The sequence below is a fragment of the Argopecten irradians genome, chromosome 11 (assembly GCF_041381155.1).
Source record: "Argopecten irradians isolate NY chromosome 11, Ai_NY, whole genome shotgun sequence".
NCBI classification, from domain to species: domain Eukaryota; kingdom Metazoa; phylum Mollusca; class Bivalvia; order Pectinida; family Pectinidae; genus Argopecten; species Argopecten irradians.
Genome location: NC_091144.1, coordinates 32,507,273 through 32,526,089, shown reverse-complemented (window position 1 = coordinate 32,526,089; position 18,817 = coordinate 32,507,273). Strand labels below are relative to the sequence as shown.

Genomic DNA, 18,817 nt, shown 5'->3' with positions numbered 1-18,817 from the left:
ATCCAAATAAATTCGCGAAAGATTCTCTTCACAAATTAAAATACAAACATTTATATCGAATTTTCTAATATTTAATTTTTGATTCCGTGAATGTTTATCTATGCAAATTTATTTTGAAGAGGAACTTCTGAAAAGCAGCTGCAAAAAAGTTAGTTTACATTATATAAAAGTTCAATTTTACCAAATCTGAAATTAATACACTAAACACTGCCAATGCTAAGTTGTAATAATTTGATTATGCTTTGCTAATGTTGTTCCCCAAAACAGTCGAAAAAACTCAAAGGACGTATAAAGGATTTAGAGATAACAGTCGCAGAAAACACTCGGCTGACTGACCAGGTGTCCTCTCTGAGGTCCGAGGTTGAACTCATCCCGCAATTAGAGGAAGATAATTCTCATTTGGAGGAAAAACTTGACGAGTGTTCTAAGCTTTTAGAAGATAGGGTAAACATACTTGTTGTAAATCACCAACGTTAAAAAAAATCACAAATAAACCATAAAATGAAATTCATAAAGGAAATTAATTGGATGGCACTGATTGATTAATTGAAATTCATGAAAAAAATTGGTTAAAACTGATAAAATCCATGAAATTCGCCAATTTTGAATATTTTTCAAAGAATATACCTAAAGGAAATTTTTACTTTCTGCATAACTTAGTGCTTCTTTGCATACACAAAAGTAATGAAAGTAAAAAAAAAATGAAAACAAAAGAACGATTTAAACACTTTGAGAAAAAAATAACAGAAAATTGTTATCTGAATTCTTCTTTATTTTTTAAATCCTTACAATTATAAATTCATGAAAAAATAACACAAATCATATTCTCTTCTTTTGCCTATATCAGTCGGAAAAGATAAAAGATCTCTTAAGAGAGATATCAGATTGTAAGGGCAAAGTTGTCTCCCTTGAACAAGATAACATTTGCCTTGAGAAAGACATTGTTGGTTACGACAATGTGAAGGCACAGGTAATATTTCTAAATCCATTGATGTCTGCATGATCCAAGCATGGTGGTGGAAATATTGATTTTTATTTTAAATTATTTTTCCTAGCTTAGGGATGGAGGGATCACTCCACCCTCACCCCAAAACCCATCCTCCATATCTGTACTTTCATATAGGTTTGCCAGCATTTTTTTTTTTTTTTGATACAAAAACCTTGATAAGAAATTACTAACCTTGATTTATCCACCCCTGAAGACACATTTAAACTCTTCGTAATCAAAGACTAGACCGTTTCATTAAGAGATTTCAGGGGTGAATAAATTAATGATCTTTGCACAATACACTTTGGCTTTAAACTCAAGACCCAGAGGTGGAAGACTTGTAGTAGAATGTTCAATATCTAAGCCTTTAGTTTCTTCAACCATCCTTAAGAAAGTGATATCCATGTTTGAATTTTTCTACATTTTGATACAGTTTTCAGTTGTGGGTATTTGAATGTGAACTGCCAAACAACATTTTGATCATAGAATTTAGCTGGTGAAACTTCTGTTCTACAAGGAAGATTTGATTCCTTCTAACTACGTAAAGCTCATTAGCATTCAGAGAGGCTTTTGCATTTTGTCCCAAATTGAACCTCCTACCATAGAATAGGGGGCTAATGTTTTATAACTACCCTGATGTCCATGCTCCTACATCCCATTCTAGTTCAGGCTATCATTTGAGACACATTGTATGTGTGGTGGAATACAATGAGATGTTTCACTTTATTAAATTCTATCATCACTCACTGGATGTTGTCTTTCTAGGAAGAAAATTTTCAGATATGCATGGTTCACAAGTTTTCATATGAAAAGTCTAATAATCAAAGTCTTCATATTTTCTTTGTTTTCTGTGACAGAATATAAAACATCACTCGTTTTCACGATAGGTTATATGTTGTATTTAGTGAATATCACATTTAACTGTCATTTATACTATTGAATTTCAGTTCACTTGCTTGATCATGACAACAAACAATTTCTTTTCTAGTTCCAGGCAGGTTTACAGTCATTGGGATATTTTAGATATGATTAATTAATATGTACAGAATTGAATATTTTCACCATATACATCTAACCAGTGTCTGCTGCGAATGCATTGTGAAACAATGACAATTTAAATTATGATTATGATTATTATCAACTGTACCATTTTCTAACTCACACTTTTTGTGTCGCCTGCAACGCAAAGGCGACACTTAGGTATCACTATGTCAGTGTCCGGGAAACGGTTTGCGTGCAATAACTTAATAAATTATTTATTGTCTGATTTCAACCAAATTTGGTATATTGCTTTATATCAATGAGAGCTCAGATGGGTTCGATACTGGTCAAAATCCATCAATATTTGCAAGAGTTACAGAACTTTAAAATTGTCAAAACATGGTTTCCGTTCGATAACTTCAGTATTTATTGTCTGATTTCAACCAAATATGGTGTATTGCTTTATATTAATGAGGTCTTAGATGAGTTCGATACTGGTCAAAATCCATCAATATTTGCAAGAGATAAGGGACTTGATAACTTCACCTAATTATTAACAATATTTTCAACTGTAAATAACTATTTTTTTGTGATGCTGTGCAGGCGACACATCCACTTCCATGGAATTCTTGTATATCATACATGCTTTAACAAACTATTCGCCTCATGACATATTGCTTTAATACAACTCTAAATCATACATCATAGAATGCTGAAGTTCTACAAAACCCTATATCAAAAAGCCAATACTGATGTCAAATTTTGTCTGAACACTTATATTACATGTTTGGTAGGTAATATTAGATGGAATGCTGATCATAATTTTATGTTTTGCAGTTCTCTCAGATGAAGCAAACTAAAGAGGAGGCCGTTCTGGCTCTTGTACCGCTGAAGTCTAAAGTCCATCGTCTTTCACAGAAATGTAAAGATAAGGTAAGGGGAGACAATTTATGAGAGGGGAGATAACTCACGATAAAATAGATTATGTGAGGGATGGTGGCTAATGAATCATAATGAAACAATGTAATTTGTTTGTGTTAATGAATGACTTTGAACCATTAAAATTTGTTAATTGTTTGCTTCACTGGCCTTAAAAATAGTTTTATATTGTCTATCTAGAGTAATGCATTTTATGCAAATAACTTTAAAAAATAAATTTTGAAGTTCTTTGAGCTAAGTTTAACATGAATGCCCTTGAAATCTATAACTTCAAAAGAAGGCAATTGGTGACTTTCCTTAATAGCATTGACCTTGAATTTCAATACAGAACATCAGCCTTTGACCTTTGAATTTAAAAAAAAAATTACAGGATGAGCTGCTACGTCGACTGGGTGAAGAATTACGGAAATTTAAGGGGATCAGTAAACCTGTAGTCCTTCTTGAACAGCTCCGTCACATGGAGGAACTAATGGCTGGTGAGGAATACAACAAACCTGACGAGGATCTGCAGCGATCTTCCTCGGTATCCTCTTTTAACGATGTGTTAGATCATGGTGCATGGAGTGACTCAGAGTTATCTCCCCGTAATATCAATGGACGACCCGATCAGTATGATCGCCACCAGAGGCCACTACCATCACAGCAGCTTCCTCTGATTCACCGGCCGAACAGATTGCCGGTGTATAGCCTAGAACAACAGGGCCACAAACAGCCACCTGCCGGACACATGCCCCGCCACCCAGCCTATGTGGCTGTGGCTGATTATGATCCGAGTACATTCTCCAAGAGTGGCCGTCCTCGACTGGAGTTACAGCTCACAGAGGGCAACACTGTCACAATCACAGGTTAGTTAATTCAGATCAAATTTTTCTCTGTACCTTTGTGTTATAAACAGATAAAAAGATTTTGTGTATGTTTCTGATTGAAAATTAAATATTTATTTCATAAAAAAATTAAGATGACCTATGTTTATAAATGTTTGTTTGTGAGCATAACAAAGACAAAGTTTGTTGATATCTTATGACAAATTATTTAAAAACTGGTATGTTCTAATTATTACATTTTTACCAAATAACATAGATAATCCTGAAATAGAACTGTTTATTTACACATTATTCAATTTTCTGAGATATAATTTCTTTGATCCTTTGGAAGTTAAAGATATAGTGTATTAAACATTATGAAGTTTCGGCCTAACTTTGATAACTCATTTACCCCTAAAATTTCATAATAGACTAGTCTTAGAATAAGATGAATTCAAATGTATATTTAGGGGTAATCAGGCAACAAAGCAAATCAAACATTTGGTAGGTCTGATGACAACATGCTTCTATGTCAACATTTATGGATTAAATCCGTAACACACAGCACGATGTTGTCATGTCATAATCTTCTTCATTTTTTTTTTCATTTCATAGGTCCATTAGACAGCCATGGGTATTATGAGGCTGAGGTCAAAGGTCGTGTAGGTTTGGTACCTGCCAGTCATGTTCAGCCGGAGTCGGGGATAGAAGATCTGGGAAATCTGAATCCGAGTCCTAACGAACGGAGGATACAACAGTTACAAAGTACGCCGTCACATCTCGATCCCAGCCCAGAGAAAATCCTCAACATGCATGTCCAGCTCCAGAAATCACACCAGCCCCATAGATACTGTAAGTAGTATTTTTTTCATAGAAAAGAAACTCACATAATTATCTTTCTTCATAAGACTAAGACTTTTATAGAAATTGTCGTTTTTGTGATAAGAAAATTTCTTCTCTTTGTTACTTATAAATGGGGAGAAATATATGTGTGTTTGTCAGTCTTAACAATAATAGGCTATCTAGGTTGTCATTTTGATGGATTTGTTCATGGATATTTAAGAAAAATTAAATTGACCACAAAGTATTAAAACCATAATAAAAGCAACTATACCATATTAGTATTATATTAGAGATGTCAGTTTAAAAAAAATACATGTATATATGAAAGAATAAAAATATCTAAGACATGCAGTTTCATTTTATAATGGTCTTTATCTCAAGTTGATATAACATCACTGCTTCTACCTATACATAATGATGATATTTCTGTTATTTTAAACTTGCAGTGCCACCAAAAATCATATCTCCAAAACACGGTGTTCATCTTAATGGTCATTTGCCGGGAAATCTTTCCCCTCGAGTGCAGAAAAATTCACAGCTCTCACCTCAGTTTAAACAAGGTGAGTTTTATCTGAATTTTAAACTCGTAATCATATGATACTACTTAAATTTTGATGTTTAAAAAAAACAAAAACATGAAAGATCTATATGTACAATATTCATCTTTGCATATAACAGAGTTATTTCCCTTGCGGTTAGGTATAGATTGTGATGTCATTATTTTTATCAGCAGAAACAACTTCAATTTATATGACAATCAGTACCTACTGGCAAGGGCTGATAATTCTGTTTTATGCAAATACAGCAGATAAATTCACAGGAGAAATACAAATGATTTAAATCAATTCTCAAACTTAAATCATTTAACTTGGTTCCTTTATTATGCCAGGTGTTCCAGAACCCCCTACAGACTTAAAAGCTGAGAAGACTGCTGGAGGGAAAAGCATCTTACTCTCATGGACACCCCCTAAACTGAATGAACTTGCCCAGAGTAATAGGTCACAGGTCATCGGTTATAAGGTAGGTCATAGGTCATGTTTAGTAATTCAGTAAACTGATATTTAACAAAATGTTAAAGGCACATACAATTTGCTCCCTAGCTTTATACTTTTCTTTTTCGTTGCAAATCAAAAGCTTCTAAAAAGAATTTGAATAAATGTTACGGGATAATGATGTCCTTGAGAACTGGTTTTGTCATCTTTTAAACTACAATTAATCAAATTTCTTTCGCAGCTAATTTCGCGATTTCCATTTAAAACCAAGTTCTTAAATATTAACATTCGTAGATTTAGAAATTTGAACAGAATTTCCGATCAGTATGAATAATGTGGATGTTAATCTGCGGAGAGTAATTTATGTGAATTTACTTGAATCGCAAAATTCGCAGAAGTAAATTACAGCGAAAGAAAATTGGTTTACAGCATTTTTAGTGAAAATTTATAACTCCAAAAGTATAAATGAAGATCGTGAAGTATTATGTACTAAAGCACAAGGGAGATAACTCTACTCAGTTGTAAATATTAACTAACACAATGTTTGATCTACCAGATCTATATGAATGGAAAGGTCCAACAGCAAGTGAACAGTCCCCATCTGTCCAAGGCTGTAGTGGACACTCCCGACAATGGTCAGTCTGTCCGACTGGGCATCCAAACGCTCACCACAAATGGTCCAGTGTCTGTCGTCAAGGAGATCAGCTATCGCCCTGACAACAAGAAGGAGGCCACAGAAGGGGAACCAGAGGGGGAGGACCTGGTACATCACCTAAACAGTACTGACTTCCGAGCAGGAAAACGACATATGGTATGAAAATATTTTATCAATATTTCATGACAAATTATTAAAACAACCTTCAGAATCCAACACTTCAATTTCTAAATAGTTTGTGTTTTACTCATAACTTTCTGGTATGTGAAATTATCACACATCATTTTAGCTGGTTTGTTTTAAATGACTCTAGATTTGAATACAATTTCTTGTTTCTTAATGAAAATACTGACACCTTTGCTATTTAGAATTTTTGTATTCATTGGTTATTTTAAAACAACCTTTATTCAATTTATTTTACGTTCTGTCAAAAACAATTTGTTGAATTGATAATTGCATTGCTGATATGTTGATAAAGGTCTGTTGCTAGTTTTCAAATCTGAAAGTGAACACATACATCCATGTATAAACTGGTTTATAATCTTTATTCACTATCAATGTTGCCATGGTTACAGTTTTTGGGTGTGTATGACTACGACCCCTCCCACCAGTCACCGCGTGAGAACTCCAGCTACGAACTCGCCTTCCATGCTGGAGATGTCATCACTGTGTACGGCAGAGAACGTCCAGATGGCTTTTACTACGGAGAGGTAAGGGTCAAGGTCATAGGTCAAGGTCACTTACAGTTTATTTTGTAGCGGACTTTCATACAAAGATAGTCTTTACTTTCATAATATTCCGTCTTTGCATATTACAGAGTTAGCTCCCTTGCAGGTAGGTATCCATTGTGATGTCATTATTTTGTCTGCAAGACTATATAACTCTGTAATATGCAAATAAGGAATATTCTAGTAATGGTATATAGTGATAAGGTCACCATTATGTTATGAAATGATATGATATGAGGATGATAATGATGTAAATGATGATGATGAAGGACGATGAGGGTGGTGTGATGATGATTACAGAAAGATGATGATGATGATGATGATATGATGATAATGATGATGATGATGATATGATGATGATGATATGATGGTGATTATTTTGGATTGATAATGATGATGATGATTATGAATTGATGATGATAATGATGATGATGATGAAGCTTGTGGCCCTGTGATTATCCAACAAGTTTTCGGGTACTATTTCATATTCTCTCATATTGATATTCCCAGATCAAAGACGACTCATATATTTCATACTTAAATCCAGCTTTAAAAATCATTGAAGATGGACAAAGAATTAACATAAGAATATGAATTAAGGATGTAATTTGAATATGACATTGCCTTTGGTATTTTTCAGATAAATGGTCGCCGAGGACTAGTGCCGGCCAGTTTCATGGAAGAGATTCCAGTTAACAGTGCTGGTGTCAAGGTAAGCTATTAACAATGAATTCCTGAGATTTCTAGATTATCCGACGGTTACTAACCCTTCATTTGTACGTTACAGAGTTATCTGCCCTTGTTGGACAACACCACAATCAATACCCCGCCTCCAGGGCAGATAACTCTCTCATATATAAATACAAAGATTGAATATGGTAGGGAAACAAAGTTGACATGCTCTGTTGTAATGGCGCTAGATCTATCTGGTTATATTGCATAGCTATGTATGGGTGTGTCTTTTTATAAGGAGCTTCAGTCTGCAAATAAATCATTTATTCTTTTGAAGAACCCATTGTAATGCTGTCATGAGCTTATAATACAACTTTACAATACTTTCCAAGCTTTTAATACAACTTTTACAAGAATTTTTGAGCAGATTTTTACCAGACTGAAAATATTCAAAATGTAGTATTCTGGTGTTCATTGTTTTGAGAAAATTCAGTTGATAATAATAAGTCGTTTATTTATGATTTTGAAACTGTATAAATATGTATGTTTCAATGAATGAAATATGCGATATTTATATTTCAGTTGTCGCCGAAATCTCCAACAGCGTATCGAGGCGCAGTGGAGACGAAGCACACCCATCAGCGGACGTAACCAGCATTAATGCCAGTCCAACCTGGCACACTACGAAGATAACTGTGATATTTATAGAAATCATGTGAAAATTTGGTGCAACTTATATTAAAGGGGTAGCACCTATAAAAATTGCAAAATACGAAAAATTTATAAATAGTTGTGCAAAACGAGTTTGCTCTTATAATTGTAAAATTTTCGTTGTTACCATTTGTGAATAATGGTACGTGTATTTAACGTTGATATTAATCTTATGTGTTTTTTGTATGTGTTATGTAACACTAGATGTTATTTTTCGTTAGCATGACTATGGTTTTTTCTCTCCATAATTCCTAATCTTTGTGCAGCAAAAGTTAAATATAAAATAGTGGTTAGTGTCATTAAAGAATATGAATGTCCAGGTGCTTACATTTAATTATTGTCAATCAAAATAATTCTGTTCAATTCTGTGTTCTGGTTCATCACGTTACTGGGTTTTTTAAAAATATTTTTAAACTGAACATTTTGGAATCAAACCATTGGAAACTTTGTGGCTTCTGGGTTGATGGAGTTGATTAGTATCATTTGAAGGATATACTGTGCTTAAAAAATTTACAATTTTTAGCCAATTTCTGTTTCACAAACATTTCTTGATTCTATACTGAAATTTTTTTGAAGTCTACATGTAGGCATATTAGCCAATTTCTGTTAAACGAACATTTCTTGAATCTACCTCAAATCCAGACTTAAACTCCATTATATCATTTTCAGAAAAATCTTAAGAATCAACATTAATCGATAGAAGCTTTTGAATTTTTCGATTGTTTGAAGTACTAGAGTTTAAGTTGAGGCGATTCTTTAAATCTTTTGTTGTCGCAGAAGATTTGTAGATTCTAAAAGAAGTTCTCTATTTTGAAATGTTTCGTAGAAGAAGAAAAAGTTTGCACAGTTATTTATCATGGCATTTCTTAATCATTTGTAGATTCCAAGAGAATTTCTCACTGCCACAATTTAGAAATGTTGTGTTGATAAGGAAAAAAACGTTTCCCTAATTTGTTATCGTGACATTTCTAAATCAAGATTCAAAGAGGTTCAGATTAAAGATATTTCAATATCAACATATGGCATTGTATTGATATTCATTTAATTTTGTCATTGACTGATAAAGGTCAAGGTCACAAAGTGGATCACATGGTCAGTAGCATTGTGGGATAGATATTGGGAATGTTCACTATTGTTAAGATATTAATGGGTAATATACAGAATTATCTACCCTTGTGTAGCATTAATTAATATGCATGAGGAATTTTGTCATTTTCTATGACATTTTTCTCACATTGTTTGTAAACAATCAATTCTTGTTCATGGGAACTAGATGTTCTGCATAAGTGAAAATATATCAGTATGTATTCTGAAAAATGTATGGATTAATTATTCTTAAATTGCATCAAGTATGCAGTATAGCAATTATATTCAGTTCAGAAGCCTATAGTTATTGTTGTAATACAGAATGCTATTTAACCTGGTCACCCCTAAAATTTCATAATGAATTGTCCCATCCTTTATGTTAGAAGAGTTCAAATGTCTTCAGAGGGGAAATTTTCCATATTTTTATCCACATCGTTATACAGATACATCGTGATGGTTTGTTGCCTGTGAAAATTTATAAATGATTTGTCCTGAAATATTTCTGGAAGAAAATTCTCCTATGATATATATATATACAAAACATGGTTTAATAAACTAGTTACTAATTGTTCATCATTATTTCATGAATCAAAAATCCAGTTTTGAACTATGGAGTATAATTATCTCCCTTTATCAGAACTCTTCACCAACATTTGTTGTTTCAAGTTTCTATACACTGTCACTATTTATTACATATGATATTCCTGGTGAGCGACACGGCAATAAAATGAGTGCAAATATTAACTTCTAACACAAAGCGTTTAGATTTAATACAAAGTCCATCGAATTGAATTGTTCTTCTTAATGCATATAATTTCTGTTTGTTATTTATATTTTTGTATAAGTTATTGACAAAAACGTATAACGATACATTAAAATGTCTTATATCGTGGAAAGAAGTTTTGTTTTCTATATCTGACATGGTATTTCTTTTTACAAATATACTATAAATCTGCGAAATTTTGTGGAATTGTTATTTTCATTCATTACCATCACGAATAGAGTAACTTGGATCATTGAGCAGGCATGTATTACAGAAAGCTTTGGTTTTTATTCCAAATTGAAGTTACAAAGAAATGCATTTGTTTCAATATAACTTCGGAATCTAAATTCCATGAAATATTTAACACAACCCAAATGGTGAAAGTCTACTTTTGAAGAATTACAGAAAACAACGTCCAATAAGAAAACGACTGGTAGAAGTTAGTGGGTTGATCATGAATGACCCGAAATCTCCCCATTGGTACTCCCAACCTTTTGAAACATTACGGAAAATAACGTCTGATAAGAAAACAAATGACCAGTCAACCCTTATGTTATGGGAGTACTCCATTCGTAGAGATCTCTACAGATTTCAAGGTCACATACAAATGTACGAGAGGACACCTTGGAACGGTCATGATGTGGAAGTCTGAAAGGACACCTTGTGATGTTAACGATGTGAAGTCTGAAAGCACGCCTTAGCTTCCCAACCAATCCTGTGTCCATCTATTGGAGCTGTCCTGTCTAGTAGATGTTCCAAAGAGCCTCACTTTAGTGGGTAAAGGTTCTGACAGGCATACAGTTGACAGTCCTTCAAACCTTGTGTAGGATACTGTAAACAAACTTGTTTTAGTAGTACTTTAATTTTAGAGCTTTACTCACTGTCTTTGAAGAGCTAATTCATGTACAGTGCTAACTTTTAGATATTTCCGCATTTCCTAGTATTGGCAACAGAATTGCACTAATTTATATTCACGCCAATAAATTATAATTTAGTCTTTCACATCGACACTAAAATTTGACTGGTAAAATAAATACATGTACATTTACAGCAGTTATACAAGTCAAACAAACAATCTAAAGGTTCCTAGGTCTGAATGATACACTTTTAATTACCTTTGTTATTATTTTGGTATAAGTTCCTAATGAATGGTTTGTTTGTTCTGATGTTGATGTCATCGAATGAAAATTTGTGGCAATTGAAAAAAAAATAGAGTTGATAGTATAATGAATCGTCATGAAAGATGTAGAGCAACTGTACAGCTGTTGATGAAATAAGACCACATTTGAGATAAATGAAATAAAAACATTTATTGGTCGATGTATACATGACATTAAACATACATTACAAAATACTCCCACGCCTTATTCACTGCTGTAACTAGCACCTGTTTCTCTGCAATAATCTTACCATAAGCACACCTCATTCTTTCTAAAGAAGTGAAGGAATTAGTAAAAGGCAACTTTTGTGACAGCTTCTCACCATATATACACTTACAGATAATTCCATATTACAATATTGACATTTAACTTACAGATAATTCCATATTGACACTTAACATATCAGAGGCTTAAAGTATAGTGATAAATATTACTCTCGGGTCACAACTGACCAATCAGCACACAGTATTTAGCCACGCCCACGCTCGCATCACACATGTATGTGAACCCATTTAATGTTGTAGCATGCAAAATGCAAAGTCATAGGTGATACCCAGAAAATTTGATTGACAGCTTGAGAGCCATCATTTATCTCCCAGGAACTATGTTTTAGTTCTCTTACAAACATTTCCTTATACATGTATGCATTTTCAGAGCAATATTTTGAGGTAATCTTGATTAACAAACCATCAATTTTCTTTCAAAAATAATGTCTTTGTTCTATTATCAACAATAATACATTTCCTTTAAGAGCAATTTTTCAGGTACCCAAAGATCCATCAATTTTCTTTCAGAAATAATGTCTTTGTTCTATTATCAACATTTCCTTTAAAGAGCAACTCTTCAGGTGCCATTGAATGAAATATTTATGGCAAATACAGCAGTGTGCTTTATCTCATTTAATCCATTTTCTAACCATTAAAACATCAACAATATCTATCCCGTCTCAAAATTACAGACACATACATCAAATATGAACTGGTCTACACTACACCACTATGGCCGTTCTCGATTAGACAGTATGACTGGTTGGACCTAATAATTCATTTTATGAATTAAACCTGATTTGAGTTGAGACCTGGTGATTTTATATTGTTTTCAGACGAGCCTTGGCAAAGCCCTCACAGGCCTGTATCAAAATCTGCAGGTCTGTCAGGATCTATACTTAAAATAATGAATTTTACAAACGGTCGAACCGGTTGTTCTGAATAAACAAAAACGACCCAGGTATGTTTCATGTAATATCTAATGACAACTCAACAAATATCTAACAGTTAGAATATATACATAACTAATCATACTCTCATTATGTGACCCTGTACTTTGCAGTAGTTTTCTGCGCTTAGACATACATTTCAACGTTGTGAAAAACTTCCATCCTAAATATCAGTTCCAATAGATCGGTCGTAACCAGTCAGAGCGTAGTGTAGGCAGAATATACCAAGTATTTGTCCAACAACACTTCATAATTTAAGTTTATGAAAAACTTTCATCCTTTGTATCAAATGCATTAACTGGTCGTAACCTGCCAGTCGTAACCTGCCATAACATAGTGTAGGCAGAGTATACCGAGTATTTGTCCAACAACACTTCACTAGGTAGCTACCATTGGTCACCAGATAGAAAATTCACAAGAATTTCCACGCATAGAAATTTTAGACACTTAACACTATGCTGTTAGTACTTTGATATAACACTTTATACCAACAGCTTGTCCCGTTGAGTCCTGTCGAGGACAGCAGTATTGTCTTTTTTTGTACCTGAATCTTTTTGTTGCTATGGCCATCCATAAAACAATCCAGATATCAGTCTCTAGTTATTGACCTTGACCCTCAAGGTCAGGGGTCATGGATCAAGGATCAGATGGAATACCAAACACCTTGACGCTGCCACGTTCATCGCCACGATGCCCTTCGTACTTGTCGTCGCAGGCGAATGCCAACAGGTAACGCTTTGGATGCCAGGCCACAGTGAATGTTGGAGACTCGCACGCTATCTCAGTCACCTTCTCACCTATTGATTAAGTAAAACAATAAGAGTGTAACATACATTTGGCTTTCTTTCATGTGTGATTTACTTTCATTAAATTTGCAGCCAAAGTAAATTCACAAAAGTTTTTTTTCACAAATCTTTATCAACCTGACTTATATTTAATGGTATTTAAATTAATTGGATTTTCAATAACTCTTACTTACAGAACTTAAAAGCATCATGAGGATGTTGAATTATTTTTACATACCACTTTCAACCTCTGCGATATCTATAACCAGATCTTCAGATGCGGATGCTAACAAACATCCATCATGGCTGAAGCTCAATGTCCGCACTGGCCAGTCCAATCTATAAATAATCATACAGCAGGTATCAATAGATAGTGAATTTTTCACTATGATTACATTCTAGGTCATTGAATATGATTAATTGTCACAAAGTTCAATCAATAAAAATTTCATTAAACTTGACTTAGTATGATTAGTGTAATCTTTAAAATTATTACAATTCTGTATCTTTAAACATGCCATGTATTAGCAACGGTAGTCCAAGAAAAGAAATTTGTTTTGAATTTTACATGATTTCTACATTTCTCAATCAAACTTTAATACATTTCTCAAATATTTTCCAGCAGTCTTCTTCATTTTCAAAATGTATTATTTCCAGCATATTTTCTTCACATGCAAAGTGTATATTCTCCCCAAATAATGAATAATTTTCCCCACATACCTTGAAAATGTCCGTACACACACCAGCTCACTCGTGTCCCAGAGGCTGACGAGAGCATCTGCACTTCCTGTGGCGAAGTATTTACCAACTGGGTCAAACTCTATACAGATACAGTTGGCAGGGTGAGCCGTCAGGGAGTACTGTAGTTTTAGTTCTGGGTAACTGTGGAAAAATACAGGGAATAAAAATCTATATACATGTATACAGTAAATCATGTTTATAACAAAGTTATTTTCATTCCCCTTCAGTATTCCTGTTAGATGTTTGCAATATGTCGATAAAGTTTTATATGTTTATAACGAAATAATTTAATTTCATAGACAATTCGCGTCTATGAAGGATGTCCTTCCGTTTTTGTATCTGTATATGAGTCCTTTTTCAAATACTTAATATTATAAAGAAAGGTGATATCGGTACCTTAGGATGTGTATACTGCCTTGACCACTGGTCAAGAAGAATAAATCTCCCTCGTTGTTCCAAGATATCTCATTAACCTCAAATTTGAACTGTTCCTCTGCCTTTGACCTGTGACTTCTGATATCTATGAATGTGATAAGGTCGTCTTTGTTGCCGACGGCGATTGTACTTCCATCAGGTGACCAACAAATGTTGATGTTTTCCCCTGAAAAAATTAAACAACAAAATCTGCCATTGACACTTACATGTAAGATGGGGATCCGAGGCCCCTAAAAATCTTATATTTGGCCTGTGTTCAGCTGACCCTTGGATGTATGAAGGTGTCCAAAGATCAGGCCAAATATAGATGTCCGAGGGTCAAGTTAGTTGGCATCACATTTTTCAATCTAGGTCATATACACAGAACATGTCAAGTCCTGTCCTTGTGGATCAACCTAATGAATTAAAACAATTATACAAGGCTTCTTTCCAAGTTTGAAAAACATGCATGAAGTGATTAGGAAGGCAATGCTCCATGCACAATTTGCGTATAAACCCGCAAAATGGCGCTTAAAATTGTTCTCCTAGATGCCATACCAGCACATACGATTTATAACCCTTTCGACAGTTACACATGTGTTACAAGACTCACAGTTTTCAACCGGCAGTTCAATAGTCAAATCTCAACTCTTGTTGCTAAAGTAATGACTGAAAACGAAAGTAGAATGTTTCTGATTGGTTCGATATCATTATTCAAAATTCTCGGGATTGTGAAAACATAATGGCCCATACAAAAAGAAAATATCCCATTGATTTGTCATTGATTTGGTTGGCCTTCCTAATCACTGACCAAGCGAGCCTAAAAGCTTGTACCTTTTGTGTTGACTGTAGCTACAGATTTGTTGGTCCTTGCGTCCCAGATTCTGACTGTTTTGTCACCACTGGCAGTAACGAGATGGTCTGGATGTTTGGGGTGCCAACACAGCTGATCCACACTGTCACCATGACCACGAAAGGTCAAGTCTTTCACCTGGAAATCGTTCAAAAATTAATCAAGGAATATATCAAATATGCACATAGGTTCCCAAAAAATAACTCCAGATGATTTAATTAGATTTCCTCTTCCTCATACCAGACGCTAGATCTGTAGTATTACACAGGTGTCTGTCTCATTTTATCATCCTAATTAGGAGCCGTCCTGCTTTCTCATACCTGATATTCCAGGGGTTACTATCACTGGCATGATATATCCACCCTTGGAAAATATCAACCCATATCACAGTATAACTGGAGGCAACAAATGACATATGGGTAATTTGATCCTTTGATGTATGTGCACCAGAGGAAGTGGTGTAGATGTTGTTCTCTCTGTCTCTCTAGAGACCTGTGATTGGTCACTTTTTTTCTCCTGACCTAGCTCCAGTTTTACTATGAGATAGTCCTTGGGTGGATATAATGTTAGTGATAGTAAACCTTGGAGTATTGAGGATATGCTTTCCTATGATGATTTTTTTAAGAACATAAGAAGCATTCCATGGTAAGTTTTTTTATGGTAAACAAACCAATCAAAATCTTTCTAGGGATATAATACCTATCAAGTCAAGCTTATTTGAATTGGGTATTTTCCAGAAGAAAATATTCCAATAACTGTAGTATTCGAATAGGTGGAGATGGTATAATGATTTTGCACCTCAGTTTGATCACCTTCATAAATGTGAACAGGCAAATATATATATATATTGTTTCCTACACATGATAAATACGTTAATTATTCACACTTAAAACAAACAAAAAGATATCATTTTATTTTTATCTTGAAACATATATCATCGAATTTCGCTGAAATACATTCCAAATTCAAAAAATTTCAATTTTATTTTTAGAATTTCCTAGATATTTTATTCGAATAACGGGAGGTCATGCACAGGGGCCTGTAACTACTGTTTATATTATAACATATATTTTCAGTCACTAGGTAATTTACGTAATATCCCTGGTAGTTACGGGCCCCTGTGATTAGGTGGAGTCCTCTAGATCTTAGCTACTGTTGCAGAAAAGATATCACCTTCTTCTACTTCTACCGGTTATCGACCTACTTCAACATGGTGATCTGAAGATTATGTCGAGTGGTTGTGGTGCACGAAATGTGGGAACTGGAAATTAATATTTGTGTTTTGAGATGGGGATTTGAATAAGGGTACAGGTTCAGAAGATATAATTTGTGTAGGGAGGTGGTTCCATTCTTTTATTGTTCTTGGGAAAAAAATTCTTTTCTGGAAGTTGTTCTGCATGATGTTAATCGAAATGATAAGTGGTGGTTGTGTCTTGTGGGTCTTTTTATTGGATTGAGGTGCTTTGTTGTAATAGCAACCTTCTGGTGGATGATCTTAAACATCATGGTCATTCTCGTGTCTTTACGGCGATCTTTGAGACTGCACCAGTTTAGTACTTCCAACATACTTCCGACACTAGATGTGTTATGGAAGCGGTTGGAGACAAAACCATTTCCACCTTATCTATATCTTTCTTTAAATAGGGGTCCCATAATGCACTAGCATATTCAACCTGAGTGCGGACCAGGGACTTGTAGGCCTTTTCTTTGATGGAACACTATGATACTTTGAGGTTCTGCCTCAGGAAGCCAAGGTTGGAATTAGCTATTTTACTGATGTTGTAAACATGGGTGTCCCATTTTGTATCTGAATTAATGGCGACACCCAAGTATTTCGCCTCAGTCACATGCTCTAGTTCTTGAGCATGAAGTACATATGGGTTAAATTGACGGTGGGTTTGGTGTTTTTAGTGACAGTGAGGACTTGGCATTTCCCAGGATGGAAAGCCTTTTTTCATTTTTTCTCCCATTGGGGCAACTTGTAAAGGTCTCTCTGCGGGTATATATGGCACCCTCTGTGGATGCAACTGCTAAATACATAATGGCATCATCTGCAAAGAGCCTGATGGAGGAAGAGATGCCATCTACAATGTCATTGATATAATAAAGAAAAACACTTGGAACAAGCACTGGGGGGCCCGGATCTTACTGGACAGAGTTGGACATTTCCCCCTCGACAATGACACATTGGGATCTATTATTCAGGAAATTTTGTATCCAGGTGTTAGTTTTTCCTGTAACACCATAGCCTTCCAATTTATGAATTTCCTGTAACACCATAGCCTTCCAATTTATGAATAAGTAGGTCATGACTCACCTTATCAAATGCCTTACTAAAATCCATGATCAGAATGTCTCTCTGTTTACCATGTTCTAGATTTGTTGTAATGTCATGTCATCTATGAATTCAATGATCTGGCTCTCACATAATCTAGACTGCCTAAAACCATGTTGCAAGGGATATAAAATGTTGCTAAAATCAGTCATAAGGTGATATCTTTTCCACTACAACAGTAGCTATCTAGATCAGTATTACAATAAATTTTAACAGGCAAATTAATTTGCAAACTGTGTCAGCAAATCATGTGTATTTAACACCAAAGGAACAAGGAGTACCGATTGTTGCAAAGAATTTTAGTGACTTATCACTATAAATATTGTAAACAATATTACATAGCAAAGATAGATCAAAGCAAAACTCTTAGTACTGTAACGTTAACTGAGTATCGTCGATAAGTAGGGAGTAGGGGAATTACCAATCGATCTCGTTCCAGCATAAAAACATTGACAGTTTTGTCGAATGATCCCGAGGCAAGTCGTCTCCCATCACAGTTCCATGCTACTGAATGAACTTTTGCCGAGTGAGCCTGTGATTCTCTTACTCTGTTGTTACTTTGGAAATATTTTCGCGTGTTTTCCAAGTAAGTCGCCATTTTGAAAAACTAATTCCGGATCAGGAATTTTATAAATATCCGTCTAACGCTTATAGTGTAAAACGGATCCGGAGTTTGGAAAAGGATTCCGGGTCCTTTTGGGTCTTGAAAGTAACGAATTTAAACCTATTACTTAATTTAAAATTAAACCATTTTAATTATTTTTTAATGAAATGTATGATCAAGGACGTAAATGAACATATAAATCCTTGGTATGACAATTCTTCAAAAAAAGATAGATAATAAGTTAAAACAAAGATTATAATTATCACGAGATATTTTTTGCTCAAATTGCACTATGAATATGACCAGAGACATAGATAATTTAATCTATCTAAATCTCTGATATGAGTTTGATACACGTAATGCACAGATCAACATTTTCGTCATTAAATCGGGTAAAATGCAAGCCATTTTGGTGTGACAAAAAGAGAACTGGATTTCGTGTCAAAATTATTCTGGGTCATTTAAAGAAGTTAACTGCCTTTGTTGAGTTCGGGTTCACAGTGTCAGGATACAGGGACCCATTCTCGATATTCCAGGGGTTCCGATCA

The 18,817-nt window shown here is 34.5% G+C and overlaps 2 protein-coding genes across 2 annotated transcripts in view; one reads left to right on the top strand and one right to left on the bottom strand.

Moving 5' to 3' along the window:
* LOC138335342 (golgin subfamily B member 1-like) overlaps positions 1 to 9,966 on the top strand; it is a 102,046-nt gene extending 92,080 nt beyond the window's left edge. The window contains exons 30-40 of the mRNA XM_069284380.1: positions 268 to 444; positions 848 to 970; positions 2,807 to 2,902; positions 3,279 to 3,753; positions 4,327 to 4,563; positions 5,001 to 5,114; positions 5,444 to 5,574; positions 6,103 to 6,357; positions 6,777 to 6,911; positions 7,570 to 7,641; positions 8,184 to 9,966. Coding sequence (XP_069140481.1) covers positions 268 to 444; positions 848 to 970; positions 2,807 to 2,902; positions 3,279 to 3,753; positions 4,327 to 4,563; positions 5,001 to 5,114; positions 5,444 to 5,574; positions 6,103 to 6,357; positions 6,777 to 6,911; positions 7,570 to 7,641; positions 8,184 to 8,252 — 1,884 coding nt within the window. The 3' untranslated portion in view covers positions 8,253 to 9,966. The remainder of the gene's footprint in view (positions 1 to 267; positions 445 to 847; positions 971 to 2,806; positions 2,903 to 3,278; positions 3,754 to 4,326; positions 4,564 to 5,000; positions 5,115 to 5,443; positions 5,575 to 6,102; positions 6,358 to 6,776; positions 6,912 to 7,569; positions 7,642 to 8,183) is intronic.
* A 2,254-nt stretch (positions 9,967 to 12,220) lies between these two features.
* On the bottom strand, positions 12,221 to 18,299 carry LOC138335341 (THO complex subunit 3-like). Its single transcript, XM_069284379.1, has 6 exons — positions 18,087 to 18,299; positions 15,312 to 15,468; positions 14,460 to 14,664; positions 14,043 to 14,204; positions 13,561 to 13,661; positions 12,221 to 13,334 (listed from the first exon to the last, which is right to left on the bottom strand). Exons 1-6 carry the CDS (start codon positions 18,261 to 18,263, stop codon positions 13,174 to 13,176), a joined length of 963 nt encoding a protein of 320 aa, XP_069140480.1. The 5' UTR covers positions 18,264 to 18,299; the 3' UTR covers positions 12,221 to 13,173.
* Positions 18,300 to 18,817: the final 518 nt, after the last annotated feature.